Consider the following 22,740-nt stretch of genomic DNA (forward strand, 5'->3'; position numbering starts at 1 on the left):
CATAGCTTTCTTTATGTCACCATAAATCTTGGGAAGGTTTTCTTTGTAGTAAAACCTTTGTCAGTGTATTTGCACAACAGCTATTAACAGTATTGCAAAAACATATGAAGTATAAAACAGGCAACACGTTGCAAAGCACAAATTACAAAAAAAACAAACTTTCCTATCCCCTTGAACGCCTGAAGCTTATTGCAAAACTGCATGGATGGCACAGTGAAGGTCAAACATGTTCACACAAGAGATTTTAGATACAGAAAGTGCTGTTAAAGGTTGTTCCTTTTTAAGGCCTGTCTTGCCTTTTCCTTGGTTAGACACCTATGCTTGTACAGCTCCATGAAACAGCCAGAGTTACCTTTCTGAACAACAGCGGCACCGCACATCCCACTCGATTCTTACAGTTTTTACAAGCAGATCTGTTCTTTACTGTTGCACCAGGCTCCTTCCTCACCTCCGTTTTCTCCTGTTTATTCTGATTGTGCTGCTAATGAGACACTTGTTTCCTGACCTCTGGCCTCTTGCCAGCCTCTTGCAGCCCCTGTGATGTTAAATGAAATAAGGCACAGCAGCAATCCAGCAATCAAACCACTGAAATCAATCTCTGCAATCTAGGTGGGCTTCATTAATATTTTTTCATTCTGGGCAGCACAGGAGGGAAGGTAGAAGAGGGGCGGTATCACGCCTGGTGTTTGCCAAGATCAGAGTGGCGCACTGGAGATGGTATGCTGAAATTTGGTGTGAAAAAACCTGTATCTTTGCAGCCATGGTAACAAAGCAATAGCTGCTTACGTTTCTTGATTTACAGGATCAGTAACAGTATCAAGATTTTTAAAAATGGTGACATTAACATCTGGCTCAACATCTGACAAACCTAGAAGTTACGAGGCAAGAAAAAAGAACTAAAATGAAGCTGTTCTGAGGAGCTGGTGGAATTGTTTGTAAAGCCCAAAGATAGTTTGGGGGCAGAAGTCACTGTAGCAGCAAGAGAAGAAATGAAATGAAAAGAGCAAGAGACCAAGAAAAGAGATAATTGTGAGAGCTTGGAAGGGAAGGGCTGGGGAAGGGGCTGGGTTTGTCTGAGGAGCTCATCAAAGAGGGACTCACAATGAGGGAGCAGGAGCAGGCTCAGTCAGTCCAAAAGGATGATGGAAATGGGGATGTAACAGCAGTCCGTGGAGATGAAAGCAGACACTGGTACTGGAGGCCAGGAACCTCCACAGCTTCTATTCGTTACCTTCTTCATCCTCCAGCTGTGCTTGCACTGTAAGGACTAGTCATGATTTTGTTCCACTACAAGGGTACCTTACCTTTTCCTACTGCCTAAGTCTTGCTGTTAAAAATTCTTGGGTTTGTAAGGGTCCAGAAGCAATCGACAACCCGTGAATGCAGATAGCTTCAGATCTCCAGACTGACTCTATCAAAAGTGTCATGGCTTTTTCTGAAACACTTGAAAATGGCGGTCATCATTTAGACAGGAGCACTCTGCAGTCTGAAAAGGGTGGATAATGGGATCTATAAAATAATTTGACTCTCAATGGGGAACACAGGTATTCTTGGCTGGCTTTCACTAGGGGCCCTACCAGGCAGCGTGGGAAAGAATCCCACAGTCTATAGGTCTCTGAGCAGCACAGAAGTAGAGGGTGTATATAATACTAAGGGCATACTTGGAGGAAATCTCTGCCCTCTTGTGTGGAAGCAATGACGCAGTGAAGTGAAAGCTTTGTTTAAATGCATCTACTTCATGGCAGGTACCCCAGTAAACACATGGAAGACTTGGTCCTTTTTGTAAATTACCTATGTAGATAGATAAAACTTCTGCCTTTTGTTAGAAATGCTCCAGTGTGAACTGTTCTTGACAGAACTGTTAGCTGAGTCCTTCAATCCCTGTTTTCTCAGAATGGGGAGGACCTTTTCGGGACCATTCTCTTCAGACTAATTTCTCCTTTTACTTGTTGTGTGATGTTTGTTTCTATAGAAGCAGCTGCACACTGGATGGCTGGAGTCAGTCCTTAACATCTCTCTGATGCATCCTTTTGAAAAGCATCACGGTGCAGTGGATTAAAAACATTGTATAACTCAACTCCTGCAGACACACATGGTGGAGCTAAGAGTGGCAACTTTTTCTCTTTGATTCTCATGCGCTGCTAGAAGTAGTTTTAATTGCCTCATAGTCCTAAGGTGAAGTCTCCCATTAGCAACAGCCACTGTATCTTAAAGATGGTAATAGCAAGCACTTGAATAGCACTTTTTGTCTTCAAAGTACTTTGCAGACATTCTTTACTTCTGGATTAAGGATGAGTTTCTGTCTTTTTCCAATGAGATAAATGTTCGATCTGCCATGGGAAACAGACAAAGCTAATGACTCCAAATTCTCCACTGGAATAGGGCCATGTTCTGCTGTTTTGTTTTCGTGGTGTAAAGTGGCCCCAGAGGACGTATGGCTGGTATCACCTCTGCTGGGGGAAATCTTCAGGCTGTATGAAATCAGATGCCTGTAGTGCTTCTGCCGTCATACAGCTAGTGTAGGGAGTGGGCTCCTACCCACCCCATGCGCTTCAGCCCCGTGCACCATGCACGATGTGAGGGGCAGGGGTATTGAACTGGCGCACAGGTGAGCTCCTGGCATTGGAGAAGACTGGGAATATGTGTGCATCTCTGGGCAGTGGCTCAGTCCCTGTGTTTTGAGGAGCCGTTGTCAGACATCCCTCATCCAGCCTTGCAGAGACAGCCCCGTTTCAGTGAGCTTCTGTGCCCCGGGCGAGGGAAGCATTCATCACAGAAGATGAAGCCATGCAGCCGGCGTTCATATCACACTTCCTATCAGTACCCGGTACCTCACAGGGGAACTGATGAGCCAACTGGCAGAGACTGGGGCCCCCAAGTTGGGAACGTCTCTGAATGACCACGTCTGAAGGAAGAGGAGGCTCTGTCCTGTCACTGGCATCATTGACAAAACTCCCATTGACTCGGAAGAGAGTATGAGGAGGCCCAACAGTGTTGACTTCTGATGTCATCTCCCTGGTTTACTTTATTTTCCAAAGACCCCTTTGTACTTCTCTCCCTTGCTTTGTATTGTGAATAGTCAGACCATTTCTGTGCTCAGGGTCCCCATTTGTAATTAGTTTGCATTTGTTGTGACCCTATTACGTACAGGTTGACTAGCAAGTCGCCTATCACTATATTGAAGGATCACTATATTGATCCTTCTATATAAGATTTAATAAAAGCCACAAGAGGAAGAGGAGGGAAGTGAGGGTGCGGAGGAGGAGGAGGGCTGCTATTGTTCTGCTTTCGGCGCTGCCAAACCATCCCTTGTTTTTTCTGTGGGCTGTCTGTGTGTTCAAAAGCTGTTTGAACAAACGGGGCGCAGTCAGGAGGCTGACGAGAGGGCAGCGAGAGGGTTAGCTGGGTCTTAGCTAGAAATTCTTGCACAAGTCAGGAAGCAGGCATGGGAGGAAGGAAATTAAGTGGAGACATTTGTGTAGCTTAGCTTTCAGCAGCTCTGCCTGGGGTAGGGGTGGGAGAGTCATGCCTAAGATGACATAACGTATTTTGTCTTTCATGAGTTGAAAACAGAGGAAACTGCGAAAGCGAAGCATGGTCTGTATCACGCATGGTCCGGGCGTACCAAGTACATAATGGAGCAGTGTCACTGCTTTCTGCTCTGCCTTTCACACCCCAAAATAACTCTTCAAGACAGAGAACTGAGGAGAATGTGATATGGTCCAAAAACTGATCTTGGACTTTTTTCGCAGACGACTGAGCCAGAGGCCAACTGCTGAAGAATTGGAGCAGAGGAACATACTGAAACGTAAGTCCTGATACTGCTGACATTTAACCTGAAGCCAGCTAGTTTGGGTTAGTTTCAATGTACATTGGGTGTTTTTTATAAAACATCAACTATTCTGTACGTGCATCATTAATAATAATGATAAAGTGCATCATAAATGCAAATAAGCATACAAGTCTGTAGCAACATCTAGAGCTGCAGAAACAGTTCTTTAGAGTCAGAGTCAGTAAATTCACAAGAAGGAACAATCTATGGGGGGGAAAAAAACCAGACGTTGAATCTCTTTTGCAAGTCCTGTTCCAAACAGAGGGTCGGTCATTCTGAAAAGCCTTTATGTGGCTCTTACACAGATGAGCATCCCGTTATAAGTTAGTAAAGATGTTAAGGAATGGCTTGGTTAGTTTTCCTAAAAATCTTCACAGCAATCTAGACTAGGTGGAGCCTTTATTCAATTAAAAAAAGAAACCAATGTGACTCAGGATTATTTCCCTGAAATGTTCCCCTGAGATTCTTCCTTTAAATCAGCCAAAAACTTGCTGGTAGATCCTCAAACATTAAATGATGTTTTAAAGGGACAACATAGCATTTAGAGAGCCTGGTCTGAGTTAAATTAGCAGATATGTTGCCACCAGCTTCAAGGGAAGCAGGACTGAGTCTAGCTCAAATCTCATAATCTCATGAATGAATAGGGGAAAAAAAAAATCACAGTTTCTTTACTCACATTGAAGTGGTTTGAAAATAAAAATTAAAAAATCTGTTTATCTAATTCTTGTTACTTTGGAAACAGAAAACAAAAGAAACAAGTTCTTCCCTTTCCAAGTTAGTAAATCCATCATTCCAGGGAAATTTTAAAAAATTACTACACAAAAAAGTATTCCTAAATGGTACCTTAAAATACCGTAAGTCTCCTTAGGTAGGTCCATAATTTACCTTCTCTTGTTGTTCAAATAACTGCATCGTACAGAATCATAAAAATGTGGTAGCAGAAGATTAATTCTCTGAAAATTAGCAGAATTGATTGATTAAATACTTCAAAATCAAATTCCTAGCAAGTTAATGATAGTGTTAACGCTCAGCAGGGTTTTTTCATCTGTTCATGTTATTACGCGTGGCAGACAAAGAGAAAGAGAGAGACACCACTGTCAACGCAAAGAGGAGAAAAGACCAGACAGCAGAGCGGCGTGGGCGAGCCCGGGGCCGCCAGGAAAGCCATTTGTTTGGGGCCAGCCCCTTTTTGATGGCTGTGCTCCTACCGTCTAACTCCTAACTCCCGTGCCTGGCGGCTGGAGAAAGTCAGGGGCAAAAACTGGGGAAACAGGTGGCACATCCAGATGCGATTGTCTCAGGAGGGGGTAGCAGAACAGCTGGAGGAGGGGGAACCTGCGACGTGACTGATGCCAGGCTCAGGCAAGGAGGGACAGAGGCCAATTCTCTGGGCAGCTCATGTTGTCATCCCGGGACTTGCCACCAGCATGACCCAACATGTGTCATGCACCACCTGGCACTGGTGCGTAACCAGTAAACACCGCCCTGGCACTGGTGAGGGTGGCTGGGGGGAGGTGGGGGGTCTCGGGCAGCTGCTTTGGCAGCAGCGTTTGAACCGGCATCAGCAGAGAGGCAGCATCTCCAATGCAGGGTGCCTTGCAGAGATTCCTAAAGGTCATGTTGCCAAGCGCAGCAGTCACATAGCAACCTGAAGGTGTCTTACATTTCAGAGGAGTTATCCCCTGAGTCACACTGGTTTCTTTTTGAATTGAATAAAGGCTCTTAAATGACATGGATGTGTTTGAAAATACTACCCTGAACCCAGGACTATATTGTATTTCCTAAATGGAATTTTTGTAGCTTGGTTCCTAAGCACAAATCTGCCCCAAAACATGTGTCTCGGTAGGCAAACAACTTCATAATTACAGGAAAAAGTAATGTAGTATTTCCAAGGCATCTCAACTTTTGGTGAAGCACAGCGGGAAAGGAACAAGCAATTAAAATAGTTACATCATTAAAAAAAAGAAAGCATAAAAATGCTTCACCCTTAAGCAAGTAAATATAAAAAGTGCCTGGTTTTTACAGCATCACTTCGTGTCCTTTCCCTAGGCTTCTGAGAAAAAGAATTATAACAAATACAATGGAGCCTAGAGAAAGAGAGACATAGGAAGCAATAATGAAAACAGTGTAAATTGTCTGCATAAGCAGGTCAAGCTATTTGCAAAAGCCCAGTTCATAGCGCACACACATAGGAAAAAAAGAAAACCCAGCAAGCTCCCAAGTAGAGTAAATAAGATTTGCTCTGCAGTTAGAGCTGAAATCTCTTTGATGCAAATGTCATGTCTGGTACCATGATGTTCCTGTTACATGTGTAACCACATTATTGCCCATTCTGATGGGAAGAAATGAGGCAAAATGCGGTTGGACATCCAGTCGTTATAGATGAAGTGACCACTTCGTAGCTCTGTGCTACTGCAATAATTATGAGATGGTCAGCTTTTTTGAATTGCAAGGGCAAAGCATCCATTGCACAAGTTCCACTACTTGCTGGTAGCAACAGTCAGATTACAGCAGTCACAGCAAAGAAATCGAGAACGGGGACACGGGTGCTTGAAGGGCCCTTCACTGAAGTATACCCAATTCACTGACTTTTATTTAAGTCAAAGGCATGTAGTGAGAGGGGTCCAGATCTGCAGGGTTAGTGTGAAGACTAAAGAACACTTTTTGTAGTCAGTGCTTGCTGGCCAAGTTTATGAGGAAGGATGCCTGAATCCCCCTCACACACCACCCCCGTGCCACTCCTCAGATGGATACAAGTACTTCAGTTGTCAGCCTGGCATATTCAGGGTTGCATAAATTCCTCACAAAAATGATGGTTAAGTAGGCTCTGAGGGTCTCAGACGTACTGGGGGACGTTTCACACTGGCACAGAAATCGAGCCTGAAAATCACACCCACAGCCACCCAACCTCACACACACAGGTCTAGAGAAACAAAGCATCTCCTGAACACATAAGATAGACTAAAGCAACAGTTTTGTAGCTTCACAAGATTGGCATGACTTAATTAACTTCAAAGAAATAGCTAAAACAAAGTCACCTTCTGGTTTCAGAGGAGAACATATTCCTAATTCCCAGCTTTTATCTGACCAAGGTCTTCAGCCTGCCTGGCTGTCTCTGAAGGTGGGTGGCTGGGCTGAGAAGTGAGGAGAAAAGAAAGACATCGTACGCCAAGTACAAAAATGAATGAGCATAACTAAGTTTTATACATAACTCTTCAGCTGCTTGCAGTTCTACCCTGACTCTGTGTGCGCTCTGTTTAGCGCTGTGTCTCTCTGGCTTAATCTTACAAGGATTTATTAGTGGCTCTGCTTCTGAGGGTAGGCATTTGCAGGACCAGCTCCTACAAATTTGAGACACAAAGGGAAGAACAAAATTGCTAGAGGAGCAATTGCTAGAAGAGAATCCAGCCCCATAGGAACAGGAACCACTGAAAGAGGAAAAATATATTTATCAGTGTAGGTATTCCAGTTATCACTTAAAAAGCCATTTGTGACTCCCTGCTCTCTTCCGTTCTTTTTACTCCAGTATCAGTTTCCTTCCTCCTGAAAATGTAAGCAGTATTTTTGGTAAAATGGCATTTGAAGATCATAAGCGTATTGTAAAACATCATAACATTGACTGGTTCTGTGTCCACTTTGGTGGAGATTTCCCAGTCCTGCCAGGCAGGCTGAAGAGCTCAGTCAGGTAAAAGCTGGGAATTAGGAATACATTCTCCTCTGAAACCAGAGAGGGACTTTGTTTACCTGTCAGCTCTACTGTCCTGAGCAGCAAGAAACCTGGCTTCCAGCCTAGCCCTCTTCACCTGCTCAGAGACTTCTGTGGTCTCTGAACCTTAGGTCTTATTTCTGGGTAGGGAAGGCGCCAATTTTGAATGCGTTGGTCTGAAACGTTGCATCTCCTCCACTGTCGGCGGACTTCCATTGGGTTAGGACCTCCTTATATTATTTTTGGCTTGTCCCAGTTGGTTAGTGGGAGTGCTGACCTGTGCTCTCTTGGCTGAAGAAGTTACAGCTGGCTGTTTGTTACTGCCACTCTGCCAGGGGTGCCTGTTTCTCCTGCAGGATCAGCGGAGAGGAACATGGGATTCCCCGTTGGGTTTAATTCAGTCCAAAGTTCGATAATTTAAATCAAGCCACCTATCCCAAACTGGCCTTTGAGGTCCATAATCTCTCCTGCAGAGTTATTCCTCCTGAGCTAGTCCTATCAGAGTAAAAACCGGATCACACCAGGGGCACAGGGTACTTGTTGGAGAAGCTGATGAGTTGTGTTTGCTCTCATCTGTTATGTGCGGGCGTGATTGGAGTATGGAGCAATTCAGCCATCAACGAAGCAGTGGAAACGGATCCTAACTGATTGAGGAGCTGAGTACCTAGAAACCTGGGCTTTTAGTGACTTTCAGTTCAGTGGAAAGACATGCATGACAGCCTGCTCCTAAGTTGAAGAAGAGTTAGTATACTCAAATGTTATTGTCCTCTTGAGGGATAATGGTTGAGGCTTGCCCTGGTAAGTACTTGTAACGTCATCTTTTGGCTTAATGTTGAAAGTGGGTTGCCCTAGAATGTGCTTTTACGCTCCAGTGTGATGCTGTGAAGGCTCATGTTGGAAGGACGCTCTCTCCTTACTCTGCTCAGGTCATGGGAAGTTGCAGATTTTGCCTGGCACCCCATTCTGATTTTTTTTTCCATTCTCTCCAAAGAGTATCTGCAGAGAAATTATTCTGTAGATGGGAAAAAAAAAATGCATGTGTTTCTTTTCCAACCATTGACCTTGCAGCCTCGCAGAATCCGACCGTGTCGTAGCTGAACCCCCTGAGGCCACCAGGCCTGTGGACAGGGAGATAACAGTTTCTGAACTGCTGCCTGGCCCTTCTAGAAAGTGACACACATGAAGAGGTGCCAACACAGGGAAAGGAAGGAAGCTGTAGATGTTTTATGAAGTGTGTGAAGAAGTGCAGTAGCTACAGATCGAGGAAGTTCACCAGCCCCAGAGGCACATGCTGTGCATCAGAGAGGTCCTGAAACATTAATATGCTGATGGAGAGGCTTATTTTGTTGCATACTGTGCATGCCTGATGAGTCCACAGCCTAAGATCCTTGTAAATCTTTTACAGCCCGGAATGAGCAAGAGGAGCAGGAGGAAAAACGAGAGATAAAGAGAAGATTAACACGTAAGGTGAGAAGCAACTTTGATCCTATTATGGCACTACTGTAACTTTCTCCCTACTGCACAGTTGTTTGCCTTTTTCCTTTTCCTCAGCACCATTTTCAAAAGTAGAGTGTGAAACAAGTCTTAAAAGAAATCTTTAAAAGAAATCACCGATGTTACAGGGTGTTAAGTCCACAGACAGTGAAGGGAACCGCTCTGTGGGCTATTGCTGGTAACATTTTGAAACTGGACAAAAGAAGATCTACTCTTTATAACAGAAGGAGCTTTGCACAGTGAAGGATACAGAGCCTAGCATTGGTCTAACCCTGCTCCCTGTAAATGTAATGGCTTCTGCAGCCATTACAAGGAGAGAGCAAAGTTAAAACAATGCTGATTGCATTTGAAGATTCCACCTAAAAAAGCATTAAATTGGGAAATAAACTTTTTCTGGAAAAGGAGATTGTCACTTGAGGCATTTAAACTAAATAGAGACAAGCACTCGCAAAATGGTGTATAGTGCAAAAAACAATCTTGTATTGGCAGGGAAGGACGAACAAAACAGCATAGTTTGGTTTTGGGTTTCCTCCCATTTGAAAGTCATTTACCCTTAAAGCTGAAGAACAGTCATTTCAGATACACACATTCCATTTCGCAGCTGGTGTAAATGTCTACAGATCCCCCGATATACATAGCCAACAATCCATCCTGTTATTGAAACTTTATTTCACCACTGACATATTTCCTATCTCCAGAGGTGGAGAAAGCCCCCCAAAAACTCACATGCTTGCAAAGCAGCACCAACCTCTTCCCGTACATTTTTAGGTGGCTTAGTCTTTTTGACCTATGTGATCACAAGCTTTCATCATATAAATAATGACAAGGAAAGGGCCCTAAATATTCATGCAAAGGTTACATTCGGAGAGCTGGTTTGTTTTATTTTATGGTTAAAAATCTCACGCCTTGTTCTCAGCTCATGTAAATCAGCAGAGTTCTCCGTCACCAATGGGGGGATACTGCTGTTGTCTGCAGGAGCTAAGAATACGGCCCAGAGAGCTATGATATTACTTTTTTAAACACTTAAATTCCTGACAACAATGCCAGGGATGGTCTCGCATCCCCTCGTAGCACTGCCTGAAGGAAAAGATCCTAACTGCATTGCAGATGTTTCATGGGACTTAAGCTCTGCGCAAAGGCTAGAAATACCATTTTACCAGGCTTTCGATTTCCCTGTACATTGAAGGGTAAACACGTACAGGAATCCAATCCAAAGCTTGATGCCATTTGATGAACAGCTGCAATAGATAAAAAGCAAAGCTACCCATACCCAGTCTGCCGCCTAAGAAATGGAGGCTTGCTAACCCAGCCAGCATTATCACCGTGCGGCTCCCATCCTCCACTATTTTGTAGGAAAGGTACAAAGCACATGAATTGTCTTTCTAGCAGGCAGAGGCCACAGCTACTTGCTAAACTAAAACGCCCAGGCTGCTATAGCATCGCAGCAGTGTCTGCTCCCTGAAACCTCAGCAGTCTTCTATGAGATTTCTTTCTTTGCCTTGGTTGCACTTTTAAGTAGGAGCAACGGCAAGAGCAGCGTCAGTCCGAGCCCCTGGCAGTCAGCTCTTTAATGTTCATAGCCCTGTTCCTGGTCACATTCCTTTTAGCCTTTTTTGGCTTCTTCCCTAGTAAAGATTTTTCTCACATTTGTGAGGTGGGTAGCAACATGATTTAGCATTGTTTGATTTTGATAATCTTTTTAAACTGTTGTAAATTGTTCTAGTGACACTGTAATTTTAATGAAAGAACCACAGGCCTGGTCTAACAACAAAGTTTGTTCTCACCTACCAAACATACTGTTATAAAGGCTCAGAAATCACTAGGGGAAAGAAGTGAATAAAGTGTGCAAGTGGATAGATAGCAACTAGAAATGCCAACCACCTAGTGAATCTTGCAAAAATTGTTGTTATTCCCCAGCCCTGTCTTTCATGAGCATGTCCCAGATGTGTCATCATGTCTACAGCAGAGTGGCAGGCTCCTTCTGTCGATTTGTACTGAAGACTTACTACCAAAGGATTTTAAACCTCAGATCAAGCAGAAGTTTAATTGAGCACGGCAATTGTTTTGCCCAGCAGACCTTTCTGTTTGCACTGAGGTTTAATGCACACACATGCCTACAGGGTGAATTCAACATAAGGAAAGTATGCCACGTTGCCTCCTTATAAACATGTGTAGTTGGTAATAAGAAGGGAAGGGGGTTCTTGCAGAAGCTGCTGTGAAAAGACTTGACCTTGCAGTATAGAAATTGCTACCGTCCCCAGTTTTTTTGGTGGCATTATTCCAACTCCAAGGGAACAACCCACTTCATCCATTAAAAAGCTGTTCTTAAAATTCCTTCAGCGCTGACATTTTGTTACAGTATTATGGTGATAAGTTGTAACATGACGTGCTGTAATAAGTAAGATTACCTTGCTAGGTCTAGATGCCTTATTAAAGTCAGCAATAAATATCCAGTTGAATTCATCATCTGGACAGGCAATTTATAAAAAAAAAATTTAAAAAAATCAGGTGACCTATAGTGAGCTGCCCCTTTAAGCATTTTTCATCCTCTCAGACTCATCTAACTCCAAATTAACTGGGGATAGGGAATAGCTGCCTTTCAAAGAACAAAAAGGAGGCAAATGCTGTTTGGTACAGTTTCTCGTAGCTCATGTCCCTCCTGCCCAAGGAAGGAGAGGTGAAGCGTATTTGCCTGTCACCTAAGATGCCCATGGATGAGTTCTGCACATCCAACCACCCCATGCTCCCTCACCCTGCCCCTCGGGGCCCACTGAGCAGCTTTGTTTGAGTGGAGGGACATGCGGATTAGGAGGGGATTTCTCCGAGCACTGGTCTTGGCCCACAAGCCCATTCCAGGAATATTAACATGCAGAGGCCCTCTGGGAGAAGTGTAGCAGGTGGGTCCCCTCCACGAGGAGATCTGGGACCCCAGGAATTACAACTAAGAATTTATCCTCTCTGAACCGTGGTGAATTTGGCCAAGCACCAAGGCAATTAACACAAGCCTGAACTCCCCCTGAAGACTTCCATTACAGAGAGAGAATCACAGCCTGGATTAACAGAACGCGTTACAAATCACTTGCAGAGAGGAATAAAACTCTTCTTTTCCTACCTTCTCTTGTCTGAAATAGCATCATGCTCCCCGTTCCTCAGAGCTGTTTACTACTTCCTATCCTCCACTTCAATAGCTAATTTTTCCCGGAAGTCTAGCTCCAAAACTAAAAAAACTCGTAGCAGTAATAACGACAACCAAAGTGATGAGGTATGGCTATTTCTTAAAATCCATGCAATAATCTGAAATCTTTGCCGCTATTAAATTTCTGCCCCAGTACAACTTAAACTCTCTGTTCACTGGAGAGCAAGCTGGTGCCTCACTAGGAAATGTCTTGCTGTTCAATCTTTTCTTTAATTGACCTCCACTGGCTTGCATCAGCACAGGCTGTTCAAAATAATGAACTCTTGAGAGAGGTGGGACTCATCAGAGGGAGGTGAGAGGAAGGCGGGGGAAAAAAGGTCAGAGAAGAAAAAAGGTTAGCGGCTAATTTGGATAAACTGTATTTATAGTCAGAGGCAAAGGTCTTCGGGGCATTTTCATCACATCCTGCTCCTATGTCTTACCACAAAAGGTGGGGAGCAAAGGATAGAGGGGTTTGTGTGCGCTGCTAGTTAGGATCTGTAATTTTTCACGCTGGTTTCTTCGCTAAATAACAACCATTACATCTTAATGAGGTAACAAAGCAGGCAACGATGAAGTGACAAGGCAACAGGCTTCATTGTGACTGAAGCGGAGAAAACTCAGCATTTCACTCCTGACTAAATCCCAAGACCAGACTGGCAAGAGTATGTCCCCCTCCACTTTACCTGGTGGTGGTACTTGGGTTTGCTTCATTTCCCATGCCGAGAACAAAGGGGTTTGTGTTAAACTTTCCTGTGCAAATTGGCTTAGTATCAAAGCTTGAAATATGCCCATTTTTATCTCTAGTGATCCAGAATATACAGAGGAAAACTTGACCTCCTGTGACAAGACATGGGAGGTCCTGTCCTCATTTACACTGCTGTTGCATTAATACAAGTCCATTTACTTCGAAAGGGATTTTGCCCTGGTTCACACTCAAATAATGAAGTCACTCGCCATAAAGTTGTCCTGCTCCATCAGCTCACTAATCTTCACAAATAGGTAAATAGAAATTTATACGCCCAGGAGGTACACCCAGAAAAAGTCCAGATACACACATGCACATCCCTCTGACATTAACAGAAGTAACTAAAAGAGGGTCCAGCTCAGTGAGTAAGATCCCTTTCTCCCTGCGTGGAGCACCACCGCCTTGTGCAGGCAATTGCATCGCGTCCTTGACTGTGTCCTTTTACTGTAAGTTTCGAACGTGCCCTATTCTTTCTGCCTCTTAGAACAAGCAGAGCTCATTCTCAGGTGTTGCCCAAGAAGGATTGTGTAGCATTAAGCAATTTTGACCCAAGAGACCACAGCTCACAGGTCATAAAAATAAACTCCAAGGTGAGATCTCAGGTGAGCTGTGCCCTTATCGTGAACAGACGTTGCACTGACACCTACAGTGGAGCCACTTAGAGTCTGTTAGCAAAGCTGTTTTCCCAGCTATTTAAAGAGTTAAGGATGCTCTGTGTAGCCCAGACATACTGAGAGAGCCTCATGCGTAGCAGCTCACAAGAAATCTCGGCAATGGCATGAGAAAGAGGCAGGGCAGTTTGTTAACTGTTCAAATAATGTAGCTTTAATTTTCTATTAAATAGAATTTCTAAATTTTCTAAATAAATTTTCTATTGCTTTTAGAAAACCACTCAGTGTGGTTGTCCCTCTCTTTTCATTTAGTATCATCAGATCAGCACTTTGGTTTATTGTACTGAGTATTTTGTGTGTGTGCGTGTGTGTATTTATATATGTAAATATATGTAGATTTATGCCTTTACATGAACTATGTGGTATAAGCTGTGGATTTCAGGGCTCTCTTTCACAGTCAGAGCACTGGCACGAAATTCAGTGCATCTTTTTTCTGTTCATAGCTCTGCCCCGGGCCTCCTGGGTCACCTTGAGCTGGTTGCTTGGTCTCTGTGCTTCACTTGCTCCGGCTGCTCTGTGGGGATGGAGACACTCCCCATCACTCTGATGGGGCGTATAAGTACCTGACATTGCACTGGTTGTAGTTTTCGGAAGCAAAGGCAGGGCATCTAAAAATAATACACAGTAATAGTTGCATGACTTCAGAGGAAGAGAAGAAGCAGCTTTTAGTCTGTCTTACGGTCAGGTGTCACCTAAGAATGAAAAATGCACATTAACACCAAAGTTTCATAATGTGCTTATGCACTTGACATTTTTCCACATATAACTCAGTGCACTGTTCTTCACACCTGCTGAAGGGTTACTGTCAGTTTCAGTGCTGTAAAATGTGTGGGTGATGTACCTGATTTGGTTTTTGTGCAGTTGTGAACATGAGAACTTACCTCAGATTTGTCTCATTTCATCATGTGGCCCTTAACATTTACTGTCATTTCTTTGATTTTAACCACACCCGGCGCACCAAGGAAGCCAAACTAGCTGTTTAAGACCCACTGCAGCATTGAGGTAAATACCAGCAGTGAATTCACATTGCTGGCAAAAGTACCGCTGCCTCTGTGGCTCTTGGTGCTCTTGACACCACCTAGGCGTCAGCCTGGCACGGCGTGCTTCAGTGTATCAACAGCCACCTGCCTTCTCCTTTGTACAAACTTGCTAATCACTTAGATTAGCACAAATGTGAAAGCTGGCTAATGTCAAGAGCTGACAGAAGCTGTGAAATAGAGCCAGTCATTTTATGAAAGTCCTCTTCCAGCCTGGAAAGCTTATAGGAGCTCCTGCTTCCCTTGTAGCCATTTAGAAACACAGAGTTTAATTCACAGGATTTCATATTTTGCTGGTGTCGTCATACTCCATGTAATAAGACATTTTATTTTTTAAAAAACTCCGTCCTAGTTTGAAACAACATCTAGACTACGTCCTAAAATGATAAAAGCTGAGAAATGTACAGATAATATTGGTGAGTCATCCTTAATTCGTGCTGTTGTGAGGAAAGAAGCAGTTGATGCAAGTAAAGATGGAGTCTCACCCTTATCTTTGAAATTTTGGGGTGTAGTCATAATATTATTTCAGCATAAAGATTCTCTATTCCTGTAGTCAGGGCTTAGATTTTAAATAATTGGAAGCCAAATTCTGCTGTGCTATAATGCATCAGCGCTAACAAACCTGCAGCTCCTAGCACTAGGGCTGCTAGAAAAACCTAGCAATTTGAAATCACATTCAAGATGAGCTGTAGGTCAGAGAGAAGCCTCACTCATAGCGTAACTGTGATTATACTCCAAGCATGGTGTAGCAGTTTGGTTTGCTTGCTTTTGTTAAAAGCCCATCTATTAATTGCAGTGTTATGCCTACTGTGTATGCATTTTGGTTTTCAAAAAAAGGTCCCCAAAACCTGTAGTCTGGGTTCAGAAAGTCATGCTTCTTGCTAACCTCACTGCATACACGCTCTTTGGCTGACCTGAGCATGGCTGGCCTGAACATGGGTGTATAAAAGGGGGCTTTTCTTGGTAAACTCTTGGAAGAAGTAAGAGGAAGCTTATAAATGTTGTGTGACAAACACATGCAGAGAAGCTCACCCCAGGAAACTTCATGCCTCCCATAGAAGAAGGTGGGTGCGAGAAAACTGTCTAGTTTTAAGATCTTTTCAATATTCAGAAGTTTCAGAGTTGTTCTTTTTCAAACCAGCAAGGAGTTTTTCCCCTATTAAATGTTGCAATTTACCCTAAAATGGCTATGGAGACAACGCATGAACTGCCAAGCTGTGACTTGACTGATGCCAGCTGTCCTAGGCAAGGGCATTACGTGGCAGTGTAGAGTTGTGCTCCGGGTTACCCTTTCTTTCCGAGATTTCTCTCCCTTCAGTGTGTGGAAAATGGCTGGGCTGCAGCCAGGAGGGGTAGGACGTGATTCCTGTCCCTGAGCATCTCACAGGAAGGGCGTTAGTGCAGCTCTGCAGACTCTCTGCATGAGGTGTTTGAACCCGGTTCGTGAGTGCATGCTCAGGGCTATCCATGTAAGGAGAGCAGCCCCACTGTCACCTCCTGTCACAACCATCTTTTCTAAAAAGAGAAGAGAGGGGCAACCATCCATGTCAAGAACAAGCACGCAGGGTTTTAAATGCAGAGGCAGGATGGGGCGGTGGAGCACCCAAATGCTGGAGAAAGGTGGGATTTCAAGCATGTGCTTCTTTTTCTTGTGATCTCGCAAATTTTTCACCCTCCACCTAGCATCCTGGCTGTTTCGAATCTTAATTCTCCCTGGAAGATGAAATGCAGGGACCGGAGATAAGTATTTTGGGAGGAAGGTGGAATTGCATGTCAGGATCCAGGAGCCTAAGTACCTTTGCAGAATAGAGTCTCAAGCGTTTTATGAAATATTTAGACCTTTCACTATTCACGGGGGTGAAGTATTGCAAAACACACCTATTTCTAGTGAGTGGGAATAGCATGATATACCATCTAGCTAATTGTTAGCAGTATATTATTTTTTCTGATATATCGTGATTACAAATGTTTCCCTCCAATAGTGAAACTTTTGCAGCTAATGTACGGCCACATGCACACATATATGTAGCACCTTCTTCAGAAACACTTGTGTAATTGCTTTTGACATTAACCAACGCGCTGTGCATCCAAGGAGAACTGATCTCTGAAAGCCAATTCCTGTCCCTAGCCATGTAACTGGCTGTACGATACGTGGACTACCAGCACACTACTGTTTCTAATTTGAGAGGAGAGTTTTGACTGTGGCTGCCTGTTCCGCTGTGGAATTTGAAAGAAATGCTTTGGAACAATGAAGATGCTTTCTTGACATGATACAATCCACCCTTGCAATTTTTTTCTTGGCTTGTAGTATGCAATGTACACTGTTAAAAGTCAAATAGGCTGCGACACAAAATTGAGCTGTAGCATACAGTGAAAACTTCAATGAGCAATAGTCATCATCACCCTGCCTGCCTTTTCTGGAGGTAAGGACAAGTCTGCAGAATATCAGAATGGTAAGGAAAGTTGTTTGTCACCTTTTGCACATAATTCAGGGCAGGATCCACTCAGTGCCTTTGCCTGACTCTTCTCAGGCTGGGGAGCGTACAGCCTGTGCAGGTAGTTTTACACTTGCGTTGTGGTCTTCGTCTCTTCCCGAGACATGGGTGCACTAGGAGACTTTCTTGCATTACATATCATTTCTGCCAGGGGTGACCAACCTCAGCCAGGGATTGGGGTCTCCAGCCACAGCTGCTTCCCAAGCAACAGCGGGCTGCTCCAGCAGCAAGGTGGGATGATATTCAAGGTGCTATAACAAGAGGTTATCTCCCAAGTAGCAATTCTGTGAAAGGTTGATAAAAACAACGGTACTGGGAATGTCTGAACCCTCTTATTATCGTAACGACGGTTGTAGTAAAATAAATCCCCAAGCAGCATTCTGCAAGGAAAAAGTGAGGTCCTGATGTCTTTTTCCACTCCTACCTCAAACCTGCAGCTGAGTCAAAGGCCCACGGTAGAAGAGCTACGTGAGAGGAAGATCCTCATCCGCTTCAGTGACTACGTGGAAGTGGCAGACGCGCAGGACTATGACAGGAGGGCGGACAAACCCTGGACGCGACTCACAGCCGCCGACAAAGTAAGTGGAGCAAGTTTGGGAGAGCCATGATCTGAATAGCTAGAGGATGTCGTGGCAAACAGCATCCCTCAGGTCCCACAGGTCCCATGGCCGTCAAGGAATAAACCTCCACCTGAGTTCCCTTCCCAGCACACCTGTGGTTTCTTGCTATTCACAAGGTTTATTGAGTCATAAATCTTTGGCAAGAAGGCTCCTATATGCGTGGAAACCAGGAGCAAGCCTAGCAGCGTTGTACCACTTAAACAGAGAGGGGAGAATATCAAGCCCTTTGAGGAAAGGTCTCGAACCTTGTTATTTGTTTGTTGGTTTTGGTCTTGCCACATAATGCTGCCAGCTGAGAGCTCCTGCAAGACCTAGCAGAGCAGTGTGACAGCAGCACTTGCCGGAATTGCTATGCCAGGACGGAGCAGGCCTGGGTGCAAAAATGGCAGCAGGTCAAATAATTGGCAAAAGCACCTCCCACCAAAGCCAGGTAACTTCTCTCTAGGGCGTTACAACAGGGGTGTTTACTGAGGATTTCTGCCCCATTCCACAGAGTATTTGCAGCACTAAACTGAAATCGCATGAGCCCTGCAAATGAAGAAAAGCTGTGTATTTGGTATCGAGTGTGCTGTCCTCTGAGCACCAGTGGGACCCTCACTAAGTGGTGTCTCTGGTGGCAGCACTGGTGGCAGAGGAGTTGCCATAGAGTTAAATTGCTGGCAAATTATAACAGTCATATCCTGAGGGTCTTAATGGTGCCTCAGGAAGAAGACTTAAACATTTTATGGCCACTGTAAGAAAAGAGGACTATGAGGCTGATCAGTGACTCCCATGCTTTAGTCACTCTATGATGCCCATGTAATTTTAAAGACTTTCAGGTACCCGTCTGTTTCTTTGCTGTGGGACTCGTGCAGCGATGGAGACCATGATGTCCAATGTTCAGAGACAGGAGCAGGATTCCTGGCCATGCCACTCATTTATGGTGCTCTTGGGTTTATTCGCAGAGGAAAGGGCAGCCCGTTCTGCTTGTATGATTTAACCAACGGACTTGTATACTTTTGTGACCACTGGTTTTTCTCCTTGAGAGAGGGCTTTTTCAGTTTAACTTTGGATAAGTTAATGTAGCATAAAAGGATCTGAAAAAAAGAAAAACTTCTTCTGGACTGCCCACAGACCATAATATACTGGGTTAAATTAGCTCTTTCCATTCTACCTCACCACATTGGACAAGATCTTATTCAACTGACTTAGTTATATTCTCCCAGTTGGTAGATGAGGGAGGGAATAAATCTCCCACTGGTTCTGCAGCCTTTGAGAGATCCCTGTCTGGGATGAAAGGCATGGAGAGACTTCAGCTGGGAAAGGAGAAGATTTGGTGTCCAGAGAGGTCCTTCCTCATCCTGTGTCTGTGAAAAGAACAAGTATTAAATACCAGTACTAAATGTAGCCTGGTGAAGAATTCAGTATCAAGGCAAAGTACTTTGAGGTCACTTTTTCTTTTTTATAATGCATGTGCAAAGTCAATACACAGAGCAAAGGGCTTAAGTTCTCCAAGTGAACCTTTTCTAAGCAAAGCAGGAGAAGAAGAAATGTTTGTCATTCTAATATTAATGCCCCTTATGGCATAAGGAAGCAGATATATTATTTGGAGGGGTTGGGTCATATGGGTGGTATTCTGATTTCTGCCGTTCAGATGACCTGCTTTTCCCCACCACTGTGTCCACTGTTGGAAAAAATAGCCCGGCAAATTGGAAGCAACTCTAAAATGTCTGACAAAGCCGCAACATCCTATAAAAGATTATTTTCTTCCAGAGCTTTGATTCAATAACCATCTTCATTGGTCAGCACAGGCTAGATTTATTGCAAAAATAGATTTTAGTAATGGACTTTCCTGTTTGTCAGTAAATCTTGCTCTGTGTGCTGGATGTAGGGAACTGCCTTCAGTCTGACTTCATCTTTACCAGATCTGACTGTTACAGGAATAAAAAGGGCACTTTTAAAGCTCTCCAATAGATGAGGGATGCAGGGGGGAATAGATTTCAGACCTTGTGGAATTCAGCAGCGCAGGCGGCCTCCTTCACAGTCACTTAAGCAGCAAAGTGGTCTGCTGAAGGTAGGCTCTTGAGTTACTGCACAGCCCATCGCTCTGTCCTCATAGATGGAGGCAGAGCCCGACAGACATTTCTAAGGTAAATAAAAAACCAAAGCTGTGCAGGAAGAGCACAAGGGGCCTTTTCTGTAGATCACACTCGCAAACTCTTATCACTTAGGGCTTGTCAAGGCAAAGGTAGTTGGCGACTGGATCAGTGGCTGTTGCAAAAGCCCTGTTTTGGACTCGTGCTGTTCGTACTAGCGTAGATTTCCTTCACCGAGAAAAATTCCTGACAGACACGAGTACCACCGACTGGAGCAGCCACTTACAGTCACTGATGCTGATTTCAGCATCACACGGAAAGGCAGTGGCACACACCTTGGACCCGTGGGAGCGTTTGGCTGCAGCAGCCGCCTTGCACATCCTCTCCATACGCTCACAGTGAAACCCACTTGTGAGCTACAAATACCACAGGGCTGTCAGAAGCCTTGACTTTGGGGCTTGGGACTTGAGCCAGTTCTGCTGAGCACCCTCTCCAACATGAAGCTGAGTCCCTCCAAGTTACCCCTTCTTTTTTTTTTTGTTCTTCAATATTTCTCTTCCTCCCAGTCACCCCCGGTTTTCTTTTCCCTCATGGACAAACCACAGAGGCTGTAGGTAACTGGGTCTCCTGCAGGTGCTGAATATGACCGCCTGTGGCTAGTTTTCTGCTGGATTAGTGTGCTGAATCAGTTCAGTAAATGGCACAGCTGGGTCAGAAGGGAGGAGGAGGGCAGAGGGGCACAGCCCGAGGCAGAGAGGAGGGCAGGGAGCCAGGCATTCCTCTTTCCCTCCCAAGTAAGTTCAGCCACGGTAGGTAACTTCACCTGAGGAAATTCAGGACCGCATAAAGGCAGGAGACATCTCAAATATGAGTCTGGCAGGATCCAGGCCCAGTTTACTCACAGTCTGGCTCTGAAACAGATCACAGTGTTTGTGAGTGCACATTTTTTTTCTCATGCTTATGCTGATTTGGATTTTTTTACATGAAAGTGTTTACATAAGCCAGAATTGGGTTCTGTATCTGTGTTGTCTATGATATGTTTTGAAATTGAGCCATTCCAATGAAGCATTTATCTCTTCCCTTTACGTGATTTAGAACATGTTTATCTCTGTTCCTTTTCACATTTTAAAGTCTTTTTTATGTTTTTCTTTCTCTCTCTGGTAATGTTATCTATCTATCTGATACTTCACTTTGAATATACTGTTTTGAGAAGAAAGTAAACTTATTTTGATCTCTCTCATTTATTTGCCCTTTGCAGGCAGCCATTCGAAAAGAGCTTAATGAATTTAAAAGCACTGAAATGGAAGTTCATGAATTAAGTAGGCATCTAACAAGGTAAGCTGAGATTAGTTTTTTTAAGACTATCAATGAATACTGTTGTTTAAAAAAAAAAACCCCAGCAGCCGTTTCTCCAACACCCACTAAACACACCATGAGGTCTAAACAACATTTAGAATTACAGGCTGTAAAAGAAACTCGCACAGACGAACTCACGCTGCCTCATTACATGGCTGTATGCAGGCACGTGCCATCTGTTTAATAAAGTGTAACCTCCTTTTATTTTATTTTTTAAATCATCGTGCTCTAGCTGCACGTCTGTTCTTCTGATATCAAAGTAAATAGTGTTGGTGTCTTGTAGAGCCAGTACGTAGCAAGGTATGAATGAGTGTACACTCAAACCCTGCTGAGCGTACGGCTGTTCCACACTACACACATCCCATGCTCAGATCTCTCAGTCCTGCCCTCCACGTCTTGCCATAGGCGATGCAGTGGGGAAATAGCAAGATCGGTGTTATAAGAGAGGCACTATTTTTTACACTTTTAGGCTTTTTTTAGTCAAAAAGGTAGCAACTGAATGAATTATCCATGACCCCAAACTAACAACCCTCCTCTCTGACAGCCTACGGCCGAGGGACGCGGGGAGGTCAGGGCATATCCCCTCACACAGCCTGTGCTGAGTCTGCTCTGGCTTTGATGCCGAGATGAGCTTAACTCTGGGCATTTCAGCTGAAGGCAGGCCTTTGCAAATCAACATTAACCCCCACGCATTGTTAGGCGTTAAAGACTAGTGTTAGGTATCGAAGACAAGTGAGGGTGACATCTGGTGCAGAACCGGAGCTGCCCTTCTATTAATACGTTCGTCAGCTAGGTGCTCATAAAAAATGCAGTTAATACTTTTAAGAAAAATCCAGAAAAGCTTAAGGCAAAATTAATTTTGTATTAGGGGATTTTTATGTGTATAAATAAATAATTATATTAAAATTCACCACATGTATTATGCATATATTCCCTTGCAGAAACGATCTCCCTTCTACTTCCTAGTATGTGCTAGGATGGTTGCCCTGGGGTTTGTAATACCGGAGTGCTGCTAGAGACAAGCCAGCTGCCTTTGAGCCACGAGGTCTGGAAAAAGCTTTAGGGTGTGCAGTTGGCCTAGATCTGTCGACCTCAGTGACTGAGCCTTTGAGGGACATTTGGCTCGCTCCTCCAGGAGAGCAGTGGCAAATTTAGAAAGGATGAGGCTGTTTTAAAGGGAGTGTTGCTACAAGGAGTGGAGCTCCATTGAGAGCTCTGTTGATTTCCATGAGGCCTTTAGCATCCCACAAACATAGAGACTGGTTTAGTTTTCCAGAAGTCTCTCCAGCTGCTTGGCTATCGCAGGTTTCTGGGCAGTATTTTGCTTCTCTTCCAGTGTTGGGGCGAGCAGTGACCCTCTGAGGTGACTCAGTTTGTTTTTGAAAGCCACCGAGTGGCTTTGACTCACTAAGTCTGGGCCAGGCGTACTCAGAGGTATAGCTAATATAATAGAAATTGGAATAAGGGATTGTCTGAAGTTCAGCAGGACTTACTGGTTAGACAAGTGGCTTCAGGAAATATGCACTTGAAG

General features: G+C 44.1%; 1 protein-coding gene across 8 annotated transcripts in view; it reads left to right on the top strand.

The window, feature by feature from the left end:
- The window catches only part of PHACTR1 (phosphatase and actin regulator 1), a 362,855-nt gene that overhangs the window by 334,469 nt on the left and 5,646 nt on the right, over positions 1-22,740 (top strand). For all 8 annotated transcript variants that reach the window (XM_076330546.1, XM_076330544.1, XM_076330547.1 and 5 more), the window contains 4 exons: positions 3,753-3,808; positions 8,944-9,005; positions 17,596-17,736; positions 21,112-21,188. In XM_076330546.1, coding sequence (XP_076186661.1) covers positions 3,753-3,808; positions 8,944-9,005; positions 17,596-17,736; positions 21,112-21,188 — 336 coding nt within the window. The remainder of the gene's footprint in view (positions 1-3,752; positions 3,809-8,943; positions 9,006-17,595; positions 17,737-21,111; positions 21,189-22,740) is intronic.

Source organism: Aptenodytes patagonicus, chromosome 2 (assembly GCF_965638725.1).
Source record: "Aptenodytes patagonicus chromosome 2, bAptPat1.pri.cur, whole genome shotgun sequence".
Taxonomy (NCBI): domain Eukaryota; kingdom Metazoa; phylum Chordata; class Aves; order Sphenisciformes; family Spheniscidae; genus Aptenodytes; species Aptenodytes patagonicus.